Source organism: Leptonychotes weddellii, chromosome 2 (assembly GCF_054177405.1).
Source record: "Leptonychotes weddellii isolate Sample4059 chromosome 2, ASM5417740v2, whole genome shotgun sequence".
NCBI classification, from domain to species: Eukaryota; Metazoa; Chordata; class Mammalia; order Carnivora; family Phocidae; genus Leptonychotes; species Leptonychotes weddellii.
In genome coordinates, this window is record NC_138370.1 from 114166795 (window position 1) to 114189174 (window position 22380).

At 37.2% G+C, this 22380-nt stretch overlaps 1 protein-coding gene and 1 long non-coding RNA gene across 2 annotated transcripts in view; one reads left to right on the forward strand and one right to left on the reverse strand.

Moving 5' to 3' along the window:
• Positions 1-985: 985 nt before the first annotated feature.
• Positions 986-14026, reverse strand: DMP1 (dentin matrix acidic phosphoprotein 1). The gene is made up of 6 exons (XM_006727042.3): positions 13922-14026; positions 8436-8514; positions 7728-7771; positions 5550-5582; positions 5312-5359; positions 986-3436 (listed from the first exon to the last, which is right to left on the reverse strand). The coding sequence occupies exons 2-6, from the start codon at positions 8491-8493 to the stop codon at positions 2063-2065; spliced, it is 1557 nt and encodes a 518-aa protein (XP_006727105.2). The 5' UTR covers positions 8494-8514; positions 13922-14026; the 3' UTR covers positions 986-2062.
• Positions 1271-22380, forward strand: part of LOC115939418 (uncharacterized) — a 110532-nt gene continuing 89422 nt past the window's right edge. The window contains exon 1 of the long non-coding RNA XR_014142942.1: positions 1271-1344. This is a non-coding gene — a long non-coding RNA (uncharacterized LOC115939418). The remainder of the gene's footprint in view (positions 1345-22380) is intronic.

Below are 22380 nucleotides of genomic sequence, written 5' to 3' on the forward strand. Positions count from 1 at the left end.
CCAGGAGGTCCAAACATGGGGTAGTTCTCATAAGAAGCTGTGGGTTGGCAGGAACCTATAGGTTAATAAAGCCAGATAATTAATCCATAGAGCCAGAGAACTCAAATGTAAGTATGTGGATGGGCTACATCAGAATCTCCTGGGATCCTTCTAAAGATGGAGAATTCTGGGTTTCACTCTAGCCCTACTAAATTAAAATCTCAAGGGATGGGATTAGAGAATATATATTTATTCTCTAAGTGACCACAGCTTTGACATTGTGAGGGAATGGAACTATGTGAAGGATGGGAAGGATCAGACTGAAGGTTAGAAAGTCTTCCTGGGGGCACCTGGGTGGCTCAATCCATTAAGCGTCTTGACTCTTGATTTCAGTTGGGGTCATGATCTCAGGGTTGTGATACAGAGCCCTACGTTGGGCTCTGCACTGGGCATGGAGTGTGCTTGGGTTTCTCTCTCTCCCTCTACCCCTCCCCACCTCACGCATGCACGCATGCGCACTCTCTCAAAAAAATTGAATGAATGAATGAATGAATGAATGAATAAAAGAAAGTCTTCCTGATTCTCTTAATAAATTTGTAGGGGGATTCTAATGTACTATAGTGGAATTGTGGCTAAAAACACATCTGAAAAGTAAAAGTGCTGAGGTGTGATAATTTCTTACAAAGAATTTTAAATTGTAAGGAATATGTTTCCCTGTAGATTCTAGAGTTTACACAAATGACAGTCTGAGAGACCAACAAAAACTAATGTTAAACTCAACCACCATGAACTTTTGGGATGGCCTTAAGCAATGTTGAGAGCTTGCTTCATTTTCTTTTTTCCTTATCTATAACAGGTATATTTGGTAAAATATCATAAGCAACATATAAAGGAATTTTTTCAAAATGCTACCTGAATTATAAATAAAATTTTCATGAAATAATTTAAGAAAATCTTTTATTTTAATGGAAGAAAGGAAACTATTCTTTAATGCTTTAAAGGAAGAGTGATTTAATACAGATATTTCCTAATAATATTACTATAAAAATAAACACATACTTCTTCTAGATACTATCTTTATTACAAAACATATTTTATGTTGAGGTAACATTTCAAAGGATATTTGGCAAAAATCAATTGAATTCTATATACACAATTTCATTATGTGCAACATATGTAAAGGACTCAGAATAATTTTTTCTAGCATTGCACATAGACTGATTTTAGAAAAAAAATAAAGCTAAAAGTTATCTATTTAAAGAGGGATTTCTTTCTGTTATTCTCCCCCACCCAGTCTTCCATATCATATCACCAGTGGTGAGTGAGGCACTGTTCATGAGAGTTCCACAAAAAGCATCAAAAAGGGTAAGTTACTTGAAAACAAAGTTTTGTTTATCCAGAATACCTCACTGTGCCATAATTTGAAAGTGCTTTCAAAAACTAAATACTGAATCATATAGGATTCACTATTGCTTATCCCAAGAATGAACAGAATTCTCTTGTCTTCAATGGGGAAATCTTATGCAGTGCTCCAACTCTAGTGTCTTTTCTGCTGTGAAGCCCTCCTGGATTTTCCAAGGCAAAGTTGGGCCCATCTTCTGTGCTCCCATATATTTTGTTCATACCTCCTACAGAACTTACCACGCTGCATTGTAATAATTCTTGTTTCTCTCATATGTATCCCTGTTTAGCTTTTTAAGTTTATTTATCCCTCTATAAGCTCCTCAGGAGCAAGAAACAAGCCTTAAGCTTCTTTATATCCCAGCACCTAGCACAGTGCATGGTACATAATAGAACCTCAATAACTGTTATGTTAATGAGTTAGCAACTATTTCAGGTGTGAAGCTATAATGCACATCTTTCCTTGCTTCCAGTCTCATTGAGTGTGTTCTGGTGTCCTCTGACAGTATTTAAACCCCTATAAATTGGTGACACCCTAGAAACAAATATATCCAGCATTTCCTTTCAGAAAGAAATGGCCTCTGTTTGTCCTTCTGATAAAAAAAAACAATAAATTATTGTTATAATGATTTCCCTGTTCTCCAACTCCGAAGCTGAGAGCCACTTCTTGGGGAAGTTGTTGCTAATAGCCATCTTGGCAGTCATTGTCATCTTGATCCCCAATGGGTTTGTTGTGATAAGTATCAACTGTTAATTTTCTGCTTTCTATCTCAGTGTTTTTTGAGTGGCCATCTTCTTCACTGCTTGATTTGCTCTCAGTAGAGTTGCTGTCTTCTTTTGATTTGCTGCTGTCCTGAGAATCACTGGCATCATCTTCCTCAGACTGGCTGTCCTGCTCAGACTGGCTTTCTTCACTCTGGCTCTCTGCTGAGGCACTGTGAGACTGGAGGCCCTCCTGGCTAGGACTGTTCTCCTCCTCAGTGGACTCTGGGCTCTCCTCTGAGTCTTTGAGGCTTTCATTGGATTCACTGTCAGCTTGCTCCTCTGTGGATTCACTTTCTGAACTGGAGGGTTTATTCAAGCTATTCTCTTCACTGGAGTCACTATCTTCCTGATCTTCTGAGTGACTGGTGGTGTTATCTGGGTTGTCACCCCTGGACTCACTCACTGCCTCTTCCTGAGATTCACTACTATTTTCCTGAGATGGCAGATCAACCTCTTGACTGGACTCACTACTGGGGTCTTGTACATTTTGACTGTCTTCTTGAGACTGAGTCTCCTCACTCTCTTCTAGAGATTCACTCTCGCTGTTTTCCCTGGATTGGCTGAGGCCAGCTTCTTTGGAGTTGGTGTTTTCTGTTGAGTCACTCTTGATTTCTTCCATTGTGTTGCTATCATCAAGCTCACCTATATCGTCTTCCTCAGAAATACGGGACTTTCTGAAAATTTTCCTCCTGAGATACTCCACTGATTGGCTATCAACTGAATCCTGAGTGCTTGCTTGCTCATCACTGTTTTCTTTCGATTCTTCTGATTTGACACTAGCACTGTTCATTCTGGAGTTGCCTCTGTCACTCCTGATAATGTCTGGATCATCATTCTGCATTTCTTCATCACCAAACTCAGAGCCATCCCCATGGCTACTATCCCCTTCACTGCCTCCTCCCACCCAGTGCTCCTCACTCTCACTCTCTTGAGCAGAGTCACCTCTCTCAGGCCTGCTGTTCACCTCATCCTCATTGTCAAGGTCCCTGATCTCACTGGTGGTATCTTGGGTACTGTCTTCTCCTTGCAGGGCACTATCTTCCCTGGATTGTGTGATGTCGGCTGAGTACTCATTACTTTTGAGTCTGGAGTTTCCTCCTTGTCTCTCTTCAGGTCCTGGGCCATTATCATCATCACCAAAAGTGTCATCTCCACTGTCATCTTCATCATCATCTTTATCATCTCCTTCTTTTCCTCCACTCCTAGAGAGGCCATCAGCTGCCCTGTGCATATTTTGATGATCATCAAGGCCCTCCTCTGATTCAGCACTGTCACTGGGGTCTTCATTTGCCTGAAGTTTGGATTAACAAACATGGTCAGTACTCCAGGAGCTGATATAGAGGATGTTATCTATTCTCCTCCTGCTTTTTTCTTATGTCCCTCCTTCTAATCCATGGTCAGTTTTCCTGCTCAATAACATGTCTACCAGAGGTTAAAGAGGAAAGTAGAGGAGTTGAAACTCAAGTCATTCCATTTTATATAGGCACAATTCACTCAGTGCTACAGAAACTTTCTTAAAAAGCTCTATAGAAATCACATTCATGAAACTCAAATCATATTGTAAGTCTGATTCCTGGAAGAAACTCTCAGAGAATTTTTTTTTTTTTTGTACATTAAAGAGATGTTTGAAATACTCATCAAATTGTTTGGCTTAAAACAGTTTTTAAAATCTTTAAAACAGATTTTAAAATGACCCAAATATTTTTTTCTTATCAACTCTGGGGGGGGGGGGGTCGGAATGTACTAAGGCAGTAGAATGAAACTTTTAGCTAAAATGAAAGTAAAATATTGTGGTAAGATATACATCTCACCCATACCATATTTATACTTCATTCACACTGGCAGAGGGTTGCCTGTAGAAGGCTTAGCTAGGAGACTGCAACTAGTGGGACCACCAGGAAGGCTTAGTTCTAAGTGTGAGCTCAGAGAGATTATCCCCGTAAGTCAAACAATTGGAAGCACTACACAGATAAGGAAGGATAGTGAGTCTTCATTCATTATGCTATGGAAAAATCTGCTCTCTTTACTATACCCCATAGCAGAGCATTCTTGCTGATTTTGTTTTTATTTTTCCACTTGTCCCTACTGATCAATATCTGACTTTGCAGTTGGGAGTACCTAATGATGACATCTCCTCCCGTTGCTAGAGTTTACACTGGTATGCTGGAACTGAGCATCTTTTTAGCTCCCCATACCTCAAAAGGCACATATTGCACCCTTCTCAAGCAGGTACTATTATTCTCATTTGAGAGCTCGGAGAATATTAAAGCAATAAATCATAACATCTCCAGAAAACATCCCCAGTTCTATGCTTATAAATTCCTAGAATGTTCCTCAGACAAACCTTTAGTAAACAGTGGTAAAAGACTAATAATTCATCTTTCAACTGGTTGAGTATAGAATACAACATGGATCAAAGCGTCAAGGAGAAACCTGGTTCCTGGAATCTCTGGAGCCCGACGGGTTTGAGTTTCATCAAAATGATAGGACAGCCAAGAAAGTAATGACATTTAGTCTTGGGAAAATGAAAAAAAAAAAGAAAAAAAAGAGTGCACACAAAAGAGAAAGAAAACCAATTTTTTTCTTAAAGGATTATAATTATAAGTCAGCTTTTCTTATTACGAGGGTCACCACTGAGACTGTTTTAAAGACAAATCATTACTAAAAAAGCTGTTTCACTGAAGTTTCTTCAGGGCTTTCCTACTCTCTGCTCCAACAAGATCCTTGACATGGAGGAGATCTCTAGGCCCAGCAGGTACTTCATGTTAGCCAGGAAGCTTTCTCTGTCTGATCTGAACTGCTCCAATTGTAAAAGCAGTATTTTAGAGTGATAAATGAGCTATTACTTGTCTAACATAGTCTAGGACCATTTGTGTGTGTGTGTGAGTGTGTGTGTGTGTGTGTGTGTGTGTGTTCTTTTTAACTAGAGGACATCTGGGGCCACAATGTCTATAATCTGGCCCCAGTGATAAGTATGGAATGAACAGCATGTCCACATCTGAATTCTCCCACTCATTTTTCTCTTCTTACTTTATGGGATGGTTTAGCTAGCATAACCAATGGTTAGAAAATATTACATTTAGAATGGTTGCAGGTAATTTAATCTAACATCATTTCCTTCGATTCCTAAGTAGCCTGAAAAGTTAAGAAAGGTCTGTTTAATTACCTGTTCCTCGGAGCTAACTTTACTATCTTCTGATGACTCACTGCTCTCCTAAAAGGAAAAAAAAAGTTGTTTATTTTTCCTTTTAGCAATTCCCAAGGAAAGAAAAATATGATACACATAAATTGCTTGCGGTTTGGATTTACTGCTGTCCAAATGGCCTAAGGTGATGAGAAGAGTGTTAAAGTAAATTTACTGTATGAGGTGTTTATAAAAAAAAAAAATTGAATGAGATAGTTACCAAAGGTGGTGTTGGTGTCTGTGCCAAATGACCCTGTAAAAAAAGGAAGGAAAACAAGTTACTCCTTTAGAGACGGATCATGTCTTGCAGATATTTAAAATAATTTTAGTTGATTTTTTTTAGTTTCTTGATACAGAGTTTACGTTTACATGAGTAATAATGACATTTTATGGTGAAATGGCTAAAAAGAGCATGTGAGATGGCCTGATGGCCTAGAAAGATCTTGTGATCTAAAAGACGTAGAAGATTGTTGTGTTTCTGATATTCACTTAGAGAAAAATATACTTTCTTTGAAGTTGGTTGTTTGTACAACCTAGATAAAATGTAACATAGGAAAAAAAAAAAACAGCATTGGAATTTAGAACCCAGATTTAAGTCTCAATTAGCTCCTTGGTTTTGGTTTTAGCCCTGAAAACCAACTGTCTTGGTTTTAGTGCTGAAATTCACATGTTCCAGGAAACCCCGAAGTCTTGGATAAACTGTGATGTTTGGTCACTCTATGCGAATCTGGGCAATTCACTTCACCTTTCCAACATCAATTTCTTCTTCATAAATTAAGAATATTAGCAACCACTGTGCATACTCCATAGAGTTACTGTGAGGACGAAATTGGAAGCATCTTGAGAACTATTTAATATGATATAAACTAAAGAAATAATCCATTTTGAGAATATCACATTATAAAATTCAGTGATAGATAAAACTGAATTGAGAAAGCCATTAAACCTTTCTCGAATCGCATAAGATCACACACACACACACAAAACTAAGTCTGAAACTTAATTAGGCATCGTTCTGATTTATTTCACTTTTTTTTTATCTTATAAGAACTCTTAAGATTGCCTGTGCCACCTCTGGTGCCTTCTCCGCATCTACACTCCCCCTTCCCCAGAAGCACAGCAAGATCCCAAAATCCCTTTTGGTTCAAAGCTGCTGAGCCATGAGTGTGAAGACCTGAGGTGCAGAGAAAAGCAGGGAGGAGCTGCTATCAGCATGTCTTCAACAAGCCTCTCAGCATGCAAGGCAGGGGTATCTCCCCAGAGGTAGGAGCTCTGATCACTTAGTCTTTGCCCTGTGACACTGCAAGCAGGCACAATGGCAGACTCTCAGAGAGAACTCCGTCAGTTATCATTTGGAATTAAGGGCTAGGAGGGAGCGAGACATTGGTATTTTTCTCATACCAAAGCTAGACTTGAGAACCTAACGTGTTTGTGGTACTCTTAGAGTCTTCGGTTGAATGAGAGAGAGGATCTATAGTGGCTGCTTTTCAATTAACCAGCTGAAGGACATCTCTGATGAGAGTTCATCTGAGAAATGCTGCAATGCCAATTCCAATCTCAGGCAGGGACAGAACCCCATCTCAAGCCTCTGACATTATCTGGCAACTGCTAATAATGTTGTGCCCAAGCTGCAGTGTATGCAAAAGCCAGCAAGTAACAAGGTCATGAACAAAACACTCTGACCTAGCATAAGATTTTAAGCCTTCCTTGTAGTTTCAATCTTGAGAACCTGTTGCCCTCCTAGACTTGGCCCCTTCCTGAGAGGGATATAACACCCTAATAGAGAATGTGGATTCTGGAGCCAGAGTGACCTAGGTTTAAAGTCTGGCTCTAACACTTACCACGTAACCGAAACAGACTAGGTTACTCTCTGTGTCTCAGTGTTCTCTTGTAAAGCACATAAAACAGCCTAGCAATGGTTCTTGAGTTCTTGAGAATTAGTAACTGTTGGGTTATTCAGAGTTAACACTCAATCAACATTACTATTATTCCAGAGACTCTAGTATCCTCTCATTCTTCTGTCTTTTCTCACTTTCCAGGACTTGACCTCCTGCCTGCCAGACATCTCCTGGTAAACAGATTTCTAGTCCTAATCCTTTAAAAGCAGCCTTGGTTCACTGTCATCCCTTCCCTTCCACTACTGCGGACATCATTATGAAAATAAAGCTAAAGGGGAAAAAAAAGCCTCCTCACTAAATTATACTACTAAGTTGAAGTTGAAGCATTATATGAACTAAATTTTTTCACATGAACTAGAAATTATAGCCTTTACTACCTATATCTTAGGTTATTAAGGTATTCCTTAAATCATTAGCAGTTTCAATATTTGTGGTGGAGTTAATATATTTAATAATATATTAAATTAAAAATATTTTTTAAAAACCTTATTTCTACTCACCTTCCATTCTTCAGAGCTCTCAGATTCAGTATTTTGATACCTGGCTACCTAGAAAATTTAGTACACAGGGTTAACTCACAGAAATTTCCAAGGCAGTAGCTAGTAACACTTTACATATGTAGGAGCAGTGATGGTCAAATTTCAGCATGAATTAGAATCAGCTGGAGGCCTTTTAAACCACAGATTGCCCCATCCCTAGAGAGTCCGGCTCAGTAGGTCTGAGGTAGGACCCAAGAATTTACATTTCTAACAAAATTCTAGTTGATGCTGATGCTGCTGGTTGGAGGATGACACTTTGAGAACCACTGCTGATGAAGAAAAATGAGAATCATAGCTATATGATTGAACAGAATAAGGAATAACTCAGATAATTTTTTTTTGAAGATTTTATTTATTTGACAGAGAGATAGCAAGAACAGGAACACAAGCAAGGGGAGTGGGAGAGGGAGAAGCAGGCTTCCCGTGGAGCAGGGAGCCCAATGCGGGGCTCGATCCCAGGACCCTGGGATCATGACATGAGCCAAAGGTAGACGCTTAATGACTGAGCCATCCAGGTGCCCTTTGGATAATATTTTAAAGCAAACAGCTTCCTAAGAAACTACTGTTTTCATCTGACTAGAACTTATACAGGCACATTGGCTTATAGCCAATTAACATTGTGGAATTTTAGGTATAAAAGGCTTATTTCATATATCCCTACCCTGATACTTACTGGAAGAGCACAGGACAACCCCCAAAGGAACATAAGCAGGATGCTGGTCTTCATAGCTGGGTGTGACACCTCTACCTGTGATAAGGACAGAAGATGTTTTCCTCTATGCTAAAGAAATATAGAAGTTTTAACTTTTTAACAGTTTCTTCCTATTAAAAAACACAACTTGTCCTAATGTCCATCAACTGATGAATAGATAAATAAAAGGTACTGCATTCATACAATGGAATATTATTCAGCCATAAAAAAGAATGAAGTACTGATACATGCTACAAAGTAGAGGAACCTTGAAAACATTATACTGAGTGAAAGAAGCCAGACACAAAAGACCACATATTGTTTGACTACAGTTATATAAATTGTCCAAAATAGGCAAATCTATAGAGACAGAAAGTAGGTAAGTGTTTTGCCCAGGGTTGGAAGAGATGGGAGTTTGGGAATGACAGTTAAGGGGTGAATTTTGGAGGTGATGAAAGTGTTCTAAAATTGATTTTGGTGAAGGTTGCACAACTCTGTGCAATGGCTAAAAATTATTGAACTGTACACTTCAAGTTTGTAAAGTGTATATTGAATTATATCTCAATAAACAGGTTAAAAAGAAACTTTACTTCTAAGAGATAAATTGGAAACATTTCAATGAGGAGGTCTATAAACACTTCTTCCCTAACACATGAAATATGATAAATGGAACAAGTAAAGAGGAATAGAGAAATTTCTGACCAATCACTTTTATGGTAATTACGCACCTTAGTGTGGCACAGCAACCTGGCAAATATACACATAACACAAAATTTAGTGATACCATTGATAGGTCATCTACATTTGTCTACACACACACACACACAGACACAAAGTGCTTCTCATTCACATTTATAACTTCATAATATTTAGACAAAATAGAATGGTTTTGCGCTTTTTTTTCTTGATCTGAAGTATGGCAGGCTTCATATTACAACTCCAGAAAGCTCTTAATATCTACTGTGCTACAGTTGGTCATACATTATACATAGATTGTGCTAAATTCTTTTAAATGTCACTCATGTTACTGAAGGATCTCGGGAAGATAAGACGTTTGGGATATACTTGTGAATCATGCTGAGTAAAACCTACCAGATCAAACTGTATTTTCCTGGATGGTGGCTTCATTTCACACTTCAAGAACTGGTGATTTGGAAAACAACTTGTTCTGTATCTAAAATAGATGTACTAGGGCGCCTGGGTGGCTCAGTTGGTTAAGCGACTGCCTTCGGCTCAGGTCATGATCCTGGAGTCCCAGGATCGAGTCCCGCATCGGGCTCCCTGCTCGGCGGGGAGTCTGCTTCTCCCTCTGACCCTCCCCCCTCTCATGTGCTCTCTCTCTCTCATTCTCTCTGTCTCAAATAAATAAATAAAATCTTTAAAAAAAATAAAAATAAAAAAAATAAAATAAAATAGATGTACTACATGCTAACGTAAAAAGTTACTGAAATGATTTAAAGGGAAGATAATTTGCCCTGCACTTGTAAGCCCTGTGGCTGCCCTAACCAGTTTGTCAGATGGACTTCCAGACATTTTGTGAAAAATGTTGCAAGTTTATTTCAGACTTCAGTTTTGTTTTTAAGGTGCTGCAAATGATTTTAACCTCTGATCTAGAAAATAAGAATACACTGCTCACTAAGGTCTGAATATGCTGAACAGTGCATGTAACATGGCTCCAGAAGTCATTTGATCTTATTTTTTTAATTTATTCAAGAAAACAGTAGAAATCCTAAGAAGACTGAGAATGTTCCTCATTTCTACTTTCGTACAGCCCAAATGGCCCAACAGATTTCTCATTTTATGTCATGAACATTATCGTACTTCAACATAGTTATTTTTCATTCATATTATTTTCTTTATTCTGATTCAACATAGTTCATATTAGTCCTTGTATTTTGATATTTTTATTTCTTTTTCAAATCTTCTGCCTAATATTAACAGGAAAAACATAAAAATGCTCAACTGCATCTAAAACAAGCCTAATTTAAAAAGATATTATTTCTGAAAGAAACCAGAATATTTTACATCCTAAAATATGCCTTGACATAATTATTTTGAGCTGAAGGCCCTTGAGAAACAGCAGATGCAAGAAAGATGCTCTGATCCTCCTTTTTATTCCTGAAAGCAGGAAACTCGCATGTGAAAGGTGGCTTCCCTGTACCCAGAGGAGGGAAGACATTCTCATCCTCAGAGATAAGGGGTCAAGGCTGAGAGAAATCTGTACAAACAAACCTTGTTAAACTAATCCTATCTTCCCAATCACTTCCCTATAATTTACTGCCCCAGCGCAAACCCTTTTGTCTTGTCAGTTCTTCACACAAGTATTGTTTCTTTATCTAAAAGGTAAAAAAAGTGGGGCGCCTGGGTGGCTCAGTCGGTTAAGTGGCTGCCTTCAGGTCAGGTCATGATCTCAGGGTCCTGGAATCGAGTCCTGCATCAGGCTCCTTGCTCAGTGGGGAGCCTGCTTCTCCCTCTGCCTGCAGCTCTCCCTTCTCATGCCCTCTCTCTCTCTCTCTGACAAATAAAAATCTTAAAAAAAAAAATAAATTAAAAAAAATAAAAGGTAGAAAAGCTTTCTACTCTGGTCACTCCTTCAGGTCTTCATTCTCTTATGAAGGCTATCATCTGCATGTAAAAATTTTAATAAAACTTAAGTGCTTTCCTCCTGTTAATCTGACTTATGTCAGTTTAATTCTTAGACCCAGTGAAGACGCTGCGAGAGTAGAGGAAAATTTTTCCTCGCCTCTATTTCTCCTTAGTTCCCACAATCAAAACTTTTTGTTTTTTTAAGTTCTTAGGTCCATTTCTTAAGGAAAGCAGAGTTTCCTCTAAATATGATACTCTCAACTGCATGCCAGTGGTTTTGTCATCACAGGTCAAATGAAAATTAGGCTGTTCACCATTTTAATTTTCAAACTGAAACTTGAATAAGGTGGTAATCTCATGATGTTCTGAAAGCTAGCAGTATTTCAGACTTGATACAAGGCCAGTAAATACTGAGTTCTCCTCTTGTTTTTTTGTTTTTTGTTTTTTTTTTTTTTTGCTTCTCTTTTATCTAAATAGCAAAAAAAAAAAAAAAAAAAAAACTAGGTGATACACTACACTAAAGAACGTTGGGCTTTTTACAAAGGAAATGTGTGCTTCCAGCATTCAAGTTTCTTAGGGATGGAATATTATGAAACATAAAAGAAATGCAGTAACTTGTTTCTTGCTTCTAAAAATACCATTTAGAGCCCTAAGTGGTGCTAAATGGATACAGCAGTAATTTCCCAAACTAAAATAAAAGACACCCTGGGGTCCTAAAAGAGCTGAAGTTGCCTCTCATAGAATATAGTCGGCCATTGAGCATTAAAGGAAGTCAGATCTTAAACCCTATATTAGGCTTTCAATTAGTATTTTTAGAAGAAGAATTATGCTTTTGTGAAGTGTATTCCAAATGAAAGCTGCAAACGTTTATAAACTTTGTAACTACCATCCTGAAAAGGGTAGAAGCAGATATGCGGTAGCCCATATGCAGTAGCCCTATTCTGAATAATAAATTAGCAAAATAGCTACAGGCCTTCTTGAAAGAGATCAGTCCAGAACCCCAAGTTCTTTTTTGGTGATTGGTAAATGTAATTTCTACATTGTACATGCTGTCATTCTACAGTGAAAGCATGTGACAAAAAGAAATCAGTAACCTCAACTTGTGTTCCACCTGCTTGAAGGGCAGTGGATATAAAAGATTTTCAACTTTTCTCATTTTTTCCCCAGAGTTGAAAAGACTCAAAATATTTAAGATCTGAAGTAGGGAATTGCAGTCTTTCTCTGGCTACTCTCAAATATAGCCAGAAATTCTTTGTGCTTTCAAGAAAGGAGACTTGTTCTGAAATTTCCTCCAAGTTAAGGTTCACTTGTAAAGTATATATCTTCTTTTATGTAAACTGAAATGAAAGCAGTAAGCCAAAAGAAGGAAATAAAAGCTTGAAAAATCATAGGCTCATTTTATTATGTTTGATTTGCTTATTCATTATGTTGATTAAACAACTTAGTGTTGTTATCTTCAATAATACAAATGAACAATATATCCATCCATTAGCAGTCAACAAATACTTACTGAGAATATCCTATGAGCCAGGCACTGTTCTAGGTGCTGAGTGTACAGTAGTGTGTAATAATGATAATTAGCTGGTCCTACAAAAGTAAAATTATCCAAACCCAACTAACCAGAACCTCCATTAGCTAGGACTTGTTTCATTACTACTCTTTGAAAATAAAATGGAATTTGGCCAGGATATGAATTCTATCAGGAATTCAGAACACCAAACAAATAAGGCAATAAAAATATCCAATCCTTCCAATTGTAATTGTCTTAAGTCACTTATAATCAATCCCACATCATATGCCTTCAACCATAGTAAAAAAGCTCCAAGGTGCCCTAAAATTCAACATAGATTTGGAAGGCCTCTAAGCATCTGAGGCACATTGGTCCACATTACCATTTTGGGGTAGGTAAGTGGACTGATGCTTTTAGAAAATTGTTTGTTCACACATTTTAACCAACCACATCAAAGTAGGATAGTCTATTTGACCCTCAGGTACACAGAAAGCATGGTTCACTAGAAGTTACTGTTCCTAAAGAAGACTGGTTGCTTGAAGTATTGCTATTACATGTGGGATTTTCTAGATGTAATAGGGAAAGCATTACCTGACCACAATGCCCATTTTCCATTATGGAAGACACACTTATGATATAAATGAAGTGGAATATATGCAGCAAATAAAAATATGGATTGGAGTATGTATATTCTTAGTCTTCTACATTAGAAAGTGTTTTTAAAAGACAGTTATATTCAACATCTTATTGAATTCTGACTGTGAGGCATCATGGTAACATGAATGCCTATGTAAACAATACATAAGCATTGTAATTATCACATCCTTGGTTTATTTCAGTGGTCTTAGCATCTTCTTTTAGTTACTCAGTCCATAATGGGTATTTTTGGGTACTATCTAGATGAATAGCATTAAATGGTTTTTAATTTAAAAGACCATATATTGGGAGTCCTGCCAGTCTAGTTTAGGTTCTTTCATAATATTTTGTAGGCCATGAACAACACTACATCCATGAAACCTAAATGTAAAAGTTTTATTTGTTTTGCTAATTAAAGCTAACCTTCAAAATTACTTTCCATCTGTCTCCTGTTCAGTAAACTCTTCCTTTCAGAAGTACTATACAGAGATCTAATTAAAGTAGTACAGAGAAAAACATCTGGCTCTGTTGACTTAACATGTCATTTTCATATCAATATTTGCTGTGGCATAAACAACAGGCACAAAAATGGGAATCATTTTAACCCAAGGCTCAGCTCTCTCCATTTTTCTCTGCATGGCATAATGCCTCTCAACATGTGTACATGTTTAATATTTTCCAAACATAGCAAAAATCATTTAAAAAGTTTTTTAAAAAATGAAAATTTCTTACCCTCTTCAGTTCACAAAGACTTTTCCCCAAAAGTCTCAACAATGAGGCTGAAGTTCTCACAGAGGAAATTTATGCCCAGTGAAGCCACTCTTGTGTCGATGTTCTGATGTTCACTTCTCTAATGGTGCAGGAATTTAAACTCTACTTCAGCTCTTCATAGCCAATCAACCTCAGGCTGGGGGTGACTGACATCACAAGGTGTCACCGGGACTCCAGTACACCCACACTTCCTCCAACTTGCAGAGGCAGATTTTCCCTAAAAAGCTCTTGTGGTTCCCAAATGACTAGACTAGTTTCCATTAAATTGAAGATCTTCCGAAAGCTTTATTTTGATTCCTAAATATATGTCATTCACATCCATGCAGGCTTATGAGCATTATAAACAATGACAATGTCTTCCACCCACTGATAGATCCCAGCAGACACATGGATGGGAAAAGGAGAGTCAAGGAGTGGGTAGCAAGTTTCCTGTTAATGTACATTTCCAGGTTGGACATGAAGAACCTCCTGAAATACTAGATTTGCCTAAATTGTTGGTGTTGAGAATATATGAGAATAATATGAGAATATTATCCTTTCCCTTCTCATCTTTTAACAACCGGTACTACTTCTCTCCTTTTCCCCTCATCTCCCTACCCCCATATACACACAAAGGTCTAAAATTCTTAGTAATCTAATGAAGTGTTACAGAATTCTGTGGTGATTGGAAATGTTAAAGCACCACTCTAAGTAACTTACGTTTTTAACCAAAAATAATTTAAATCTAACACTGCATTATTTCCTCCAACTGCTTGCCATATTTTGGATTTAACTCTAGTGACTCTTTGAAATCAGAATCGGATTAAGGGGAAGCCTAGTTGGGTGGCATACAGAGAAACCAATTTCCAAGAGACTCTCTGCCATCACTGAAAATGTAATGAAACAGATAAAATAGTATTTACCAGGGCTCTTCAGTGGGTGTACTGAAGATTGGTGTAGGGAGCAGGAAGTGAGTTAGCACCTTCCAAGGAGCATGCTCAAGTAACAATAGAATGACCACTGAACAACTGTTAAAAGAATATGTTACCAGGGGCACCTGGGTGGATCAGTTGGTTAAGCATCCGACTCTTGATTTTGGCTCAGGTCATGATCTCAGGGTCATGAAATCGAGCCCCATATTGGGCTCCACGTTGGGCTCCATGCTAGGCATGGAACCATGCTGAGGATTCTCTCTCTCTTCCTCTCCTTTTACCCCTCCCCCTCTAAAAAAATAAAAGAAAGAAAGAAAGAATATGTTACCAGAATTTAACTTCCTCAAGAAGTGGGGATGTTTGCTTTGTTTACTAGTGTATACCCAGGGCCCTAATACCCAGGTTCCTGAGTCATAATAAGCACTCAGTAAATACTTTTATGAATGACTGAATAGATTGACTTTAAAACGGGCCAATTTATTAGTTTGTGCAGAACCCATATGACTCACTCTAACTTTTCTGAATGTGTTAATGATTGTTGGAATTTTTAATTGATACCCCTACCAACCTGATTCTAGAGAATTGGGGTATCCAACTTTATCGAGAAAACTAATACCAAATAATTGGACTTTTAATTTATTCAATGTGAACTGCAATGAGTTGGGAGGGGGCAAAAAATGAGGAGAAAGGAGCCTACTTTTATAAAAGGTTGATTAGAAGACCAGAGTTCATATGAGGAAGCTATAAATTTCCAATGTTGGGGCGCCTGGGTGGCTCAGTCGTTAAGCGTCTGCCTTCGGCTCAGGTCATGATCCCAGGGTCCTGGGATCGAGCCCTGCATCGGGCTCCCTGCTCGACAGGAAGCCTGCTTCTCCCTCTCCCACTCCCCCTGCTTGTGTTCCCTCTCTCGCTGTCTCTCTCTGTCAAATAAATAAATACAATCTTTATAAATAAATAAATAAATAAATTTCCAATGTTCCGTTCTGGCTCTCAATTACACTGCCAGGTGGTTTTATAGGTCTTAACTGAGGTCTATCATAAATAACCTTTTAATCTTATGTCAGAGTGGATTCTGGGAAGATTTTGGTGGAGGATGTTACAGGACATTATTTTAGAATCTCTCTAAATCCCTCCATAAATATAGTGCAACTTGGGGTGCCTGGGTGGCTCAGTCGGTTAAGCATCCAACTCTTGATTTCGGCTCAGGTCATGATCTCAGGGTCCTGAGATGGAGCCCCATGTGGGCTCCATGCTCAACGGGGAGTCTGCTTGAGACTCTCTCTCCCTCCCTCGTTGCCCCTCCCCCCACTCTCGCACATGCTCTCTGCTCTGTCTCTCTCAAGTAAATAAATAAATCTTTTTTTAAAAAAGTGCAACTAGATAATACAACAAAAAACAATGAACAACATTTACAGCAAATATAAATGTTGTCGTTACCCATTGTTACATTAAAAACCATTCCAATACTTTGTATCTTAAAAAAACCATTTTATTATGGTTGTTGGGGCTGCAGTAATCTGGGGACTCAATTGGAATAGAATATTCAAGACATCTGTCTTATATGGTTGTTGTCTGGGAGTTCAGCTGATACTGTTATTCTGAACACTTCAGTTCTTTATTTGGCCTCTTTTTGTGGCTTGGCCTTCTCACGTGGTGGCTGGGGTCCAAGAGCTGCCCCAAATGTCACTGTCTACAGTCTATGGTCAGATCAGTCACAGGGCCATCCCAGACTCAGAAGGAGAAAAAGTCTGTGCCTATTGATGTGAGGATCAGAATGAATGTACACAGGAAACACAGGAAATGTGAAGCCATTTTGGAGACTGGTTACAACACTACATGACAGGTTATACCCACAAACTCCAAACAGAGTGGCTAAAGAAAAACTGCCAACTGCCACAAGACCTACATCATCTATGCAGGAGTAAGCAGAGGGAAGTATTCATAATGATACCAAAACCAAAACAATACCAAAAAAACCCCTAATTGCCCAACATTGGAAGATGCTAACAATTCATTATTTTTTAATTGAAGTGTAGTTGACATACAATATTATATTAGTGTACAAACATAGTGTGTACAACATAGTGATTCAGCATTTATATACATCATGAAGTCATCACCATAATCTAGCTACCTCTGGTCCCCATACTAAATTGTTACATATTATTAACTATATTCCTTATGCTGTACATTGTATCTCCATGTCTTATTTATTTTATAACTGGAAGTGTGTACCTTTTAATCTCCTTCCTCTATTTTGTCCCTAAAACCCATTCCCCCGGGCAACCTCTAGATTGTTCTCTGTATCTATGAGTCTATTTCTGTTTTGTTTTGTTTGCTTTGTTTTTTAGATTCCACATGTAAGTGAAATCATATGATATTTATCTTTCTTTGTCTGATTTATTTCACTTAGCATAATGCCTTCTAGGTGCATCCATGTTATTGGAAAAGGCAAGATTTCATGGCTGAGTAATAATCCATTGTGTATATACACCACATCTTTATCCATTCATCTATTGATGGACACTAGGTTTGCTTCCATACTTGGCTAATGTAAATAATGCTGCAGTGAACATAATGGTGCATATATATTTTCAAATCAGTGTTTTCATTTTCTTTCAGTAAATACCCAGAAGTGGAATTGCTGAATTTCATATTTCTATTTTTAATTTTTTGAGGAACCTCCGTACTGTTTTCCATAGTGGCTGCATCATTTTGTTCCCACCAACAGTGCACAAGTGTTCTCTCCTCCACATCCTTGCCAACACATGCTGTTTCTTAGGTTTTTGTTTTGGGTTGGTTTTTTGTTTTTGTTTTTGGGGGTTTTGGTTTTTTTTGTTTTGTTTTGTTTTGGTACTAGCCATTCTGACAGGTATGAGATGATATCTCATTGTGGTTTTGATTTGCATTTCCCCAACGATAAGTGATATTGAGCATCTTTTCATGTGTCTTTTGGCCATCTGTATGTCTTCTTTGGAGAAATATCTATTTAGTACATCTGCCCATTTTTTTATATTGAGTTATGTGAGTTCTTTACATATTTTGGATATTAACTCCTTAATATATAAATTATTTGCCCATATCTTCTCCCATTCAGTAAGTAGCTTTTTGTTTTATTGGTTTCCTTCTCTGTGCAAAAGCTTTTTTAGTTTGATGTAGTCCCACTTGTTTATTTTTTTGTTGCTTTTGCTTAAGGAGATAGATCAAAAAAATATTTCTAAGACTAATGTCTAAGAGCCTACTACCTATATTTTCTAGGATTTTTAGGATTTCTAGCCTTGCATATAAGTATTTAATCCACTTTGAGTTTATTTTTTATATGGCGTAAGAAAGTTTCATTCTTTTGTATTTTAGCTGTCCAAATGAAGATTAATTGACCGTGTAAGTATGGGGTTTATTTCTAGACTATTTGTTCCATTGATCTATGTGTCTGGTTTTGTGCAAGTACCATACTGTTTTGATTACTATAGCTTTGTAATATAGTTTGAAATCAGAGAACATGGGAACTCCAGCTTTGTTCTTCTTTCTCAAGATTGCTTTAGCTATTCAGGGTATTTTTTGGTTCCACACAAATTTTAGGATTATTTGTGCTAGCTCTGTGAAAAATGCCATTGGTATTTTGATAGGGTTTGCACTGACTCTGTAGGTTGCTTTGAGCACCATGGACCTTTTAGCAGTATTAATTATTCCAATTCATGAGCATAGTGTATCTTTCCATTTATTTGTGTCATCTTCAATTTCTTTTATCAATGTTCTTAGTTTTCAGAGTACAGGTCTTTCACCTTTTGCTTTAATTTATTCCTAGGTATTTTATTCTTTTTTATGCAGTTGTGAGTGGCATTGTTTTCTTAATTTCGCTTCCCAATAGTTTACTCTAAAACTCATTATTTTAAAACTTTATATAAAATAAAATAATTAAGCACTTATTCTCTTTCCTTATGAAATATACCACTAAGTTACAGATGAGGAGGTTTCTCTTTATAGACATGAATGAAGAGAAATGACATAATTAGAATACCACCATTTTGCAAACCCAAATCAAACTGCAAACTCAGTCAGCAGAACCCAGACTGGAAAAATGTATTGGAAAAACAGCCTTCTTTCATCAACAAATAAGTTGTAAGTATGATAGTAAGAGAGAGAAACCTATAGATTCAGATAGACTTCTTTTTTTTTTTTTTTAAGATTTTATTTTTATTATTTATTTGACAGAGAGACACAGCGAGAGAGGGAACACAAGCAGGGGGAGTGGGAGAGGGAGAAGCAGGCTCCCTGCAGAGCAGGGAGCCCGACGTGGGACTCGATCCCAGGACCCCGGGATCATGACCTGAGCCAAAGGCAGTCGCTTAACCAACTGAGCCACCCAGGCACCCGGGAGATTCAGATAGACTTCTAAGAGACATAGCAACCACCATGTGTAGTAATATGTGAATTTTATTTGTATCCTAATTCTAAAAAACATGCTGAAAAATGTGACATTTATTAGGAGATGTGAACATTGACTTGAAATTTATGATTTTAAAAAATTATTGGGGCTCCTGGGTGGCCCAGTCGTTAAGCATCTGCCTTTGGCTCAGGTCATGATCCCAGGGCCCGGGGATCGAGCCCCATGTCAGGCTCCCTGCTCCGTGGGAAGCCTGCTTCTCCCTCTCCCACTCCCCCTGCTTGTGTTCCCTCTCTCGCTGTGTCTCTCTCTGTCAAATAAATAAATAAAATCTTTAAAATAAAAAAAAAGTTTAAAAAATTATTATTATTAGCATGATAATGGGATTGTAGTATTTATTTAAGCATTCTTAAGGAAACTGAAATGCTGTGCTGTCTAGAATCTGCTTCAAAGTAAAAGAGAAAGGGTAAATGGGTAGGGAAATTTTGTGTGAGTTAATCACTGCTGAAGCTATGGATAATAATTGTATTATACTATTTTCTCTAATTTTATATATTTTGAAATTTTCCATTATAAAAAGTTATGGACAAAAATTATGTCTGATAATTAACCAGGCCTTCAGTATGCATAGGGTCATAAAATGTTATATGGTCTAGAGAATCTACTTCTTTATTTCATGATATTAATATGGAATTCAGATTCTTTAAAGATTGTTATCCTTATAACAATTATAAAAATTATAAAAATTGTTATCCTTAGAAGAATTATTTAAGATTTTAAAGTAGAATCTATACAACTTAAGTATATGAAATGCAGGTGAAATAATTCATTTTATTGTACATGAATTATATTTATTAAAATGCAAACAACACAATAATAAGCATTCAATAAGATGAACTGATAAGATATATATATTAAAGATTAATTACAATTATAATTTCTTATTCATGTGATATTATAGTTTTGAATTTAAGTAGGTAAAATAAGACACATCAAATAGTGTGGCATCTTTCTCCAGGCAATATTCTTATGAATTAGTGTCTTATTTTCATTTTAAAACATGTAATTTAGATAAAGTAAGGTTAGTTTCTGGAAAAAAAATGAAACAAGTTTTTTTTTCTAATTCCAGTATAGTTAACATTAGTGTTATATTAGTTTTAGATGTACAATATAGTGATTTGACCATTCTATACATTGCTCAGTGCTCATCATGGTAAGTGTACTCTTAATCCCCTTTACCTATTTTGTCCATTCCCTCCCATCCCCTCCCCTGTGGTAATCATCAGTTTGTTCTCTGTAGTTAAAAGTCTGGTTTTTGGTTTGTCTCTTTTTTTCCTTCATTCATTTCTTTTGTTTCTTAAATTCCACATATGAGTGAAATCATATAGTATTTGTCTTTCTCTGACTGACTTATTTCTCTTAGCATTACTTCTCTAGATCCATCCATGTTGTTGCAAATGGCAAGATTACATCTTTTTATGGTTGAATAATATTCCATTGTGTGTATGTGTGTGTGTGTGTGTGTGCATGTGTGTATGTATATGTATACCACAGCTTCTTTATCCATTCATCTATCGATGGACACTTGGGCTGCTTCCATAATTTGGCTATTGTAAATAATGCTGCAGTAAACATAGGAGTTCATGTATCTTTTCAAATTAGTGTTTTTGTACTCTTTGAAACAAGTTTTCTTAAGTTTGTGTTTACATATTTATCAAACATTTACTTAGTTGTTGATTTTCATATCTTGTTTTAGAAACTGTTCTAGCCACTGGCAACAGACACAACCTCTCTACTCTAGGTTCTACCAATAAAAAAACACATACAAAGTATTAGTAGAGTATAACATGACATCTTAAAAAATTAATAGTCTATGGTAGATAATACAGTTCCCTAATCCATATCTATGTATTTAATAAGCCCTGTAGCACCATATTATTTGTATGAATTCAAAACACATATCCAAAACAACACAATAGAGTTTTCTAAGTTATATGTAAAGGCATACATCAAAATATGAGATTACAGCTGCCTGTGGAATATGGGGATAGAGAAGAAGAGAAAGAGCATGGGAATTGAAGCTAAAAGGAGAAAATAAAATAATAGCATGTTATGAACTGAAAATAGTTAACTCAATTATATGCTACCTAAGGCAAAATGGCAGTGGATGAGGTAGAAAATGTGAAGGAAGAAAAAAGGAAAATTCTGCCTAGAATTATTACATACCATTTTTACTAACATTCCATTCATGATAATTTGTGATATGGCCATATCTGAATGCAAAGGGGGAAGGGATGTGGTCTTGAGCTGGGCAAGTGCCTCCCAGAGACAACTCTCCACATTGAAGAAGAAAGAACACACATGTTTAGTAGATAGCTAGATTTTCTGCTTGCCTGCTAAAACCTGCTGAGCTTAAGAACATGTTCAAAGATATACAGTAAAAAGGAATTTGCCAACCAGCACATCCACATCAAATAAAATTAAATAAGTTGCTATTATGGGTATCTTGCATTGGTTTACTCGTTTAATTCTTACATTAACCCTAGGAGAGAAGTACTCTCATTATTCAAAATTACAAATGAAGAAACTGAAATTTCAAGAGGTTATGTAGCTTGCCCGTTGTCCCACAGCCAGCAAATGACAGAGCAGGAATTTTATATACTTTTGAAGTATTTAGGTTCCCCCACAAGCTGTTTGAATGGTCTTCTTAATACCTTTCTCACTTGGCTGTGTTGAGGAGAAAGCAACTGTCTCCTTATCCCCCCCTTTACATTGTGAATAGGGAATGGGAGTAATGCAAGTGTATTGCAACTCTCTCCAGAGAAGTCTTTCCCCTCCTCTCCTCTCCTCTCTCTCCCCCATCCTCTCTCCTTTATAAGCTGGAAGTGGGTCATCTTGTTTCACAGTCTCTAGGTCTGTCTGCCTTGCATAGACGAGCTGCCCCCTCACATCTTTAGGATATAGGGAACTATTGTATCAGGCCCTATTGTAGTGTTCTGAGCCTTTGGAACTTCGTTTAACATCCTGTTGTATTTTCTGCTTTCACCACTGGATTGTAAACCTTGGGAGCAGTCTAGTTCAACAAACATTTGTCAAAAGTCTGGTCCAGCACTGTAGAGGGCATG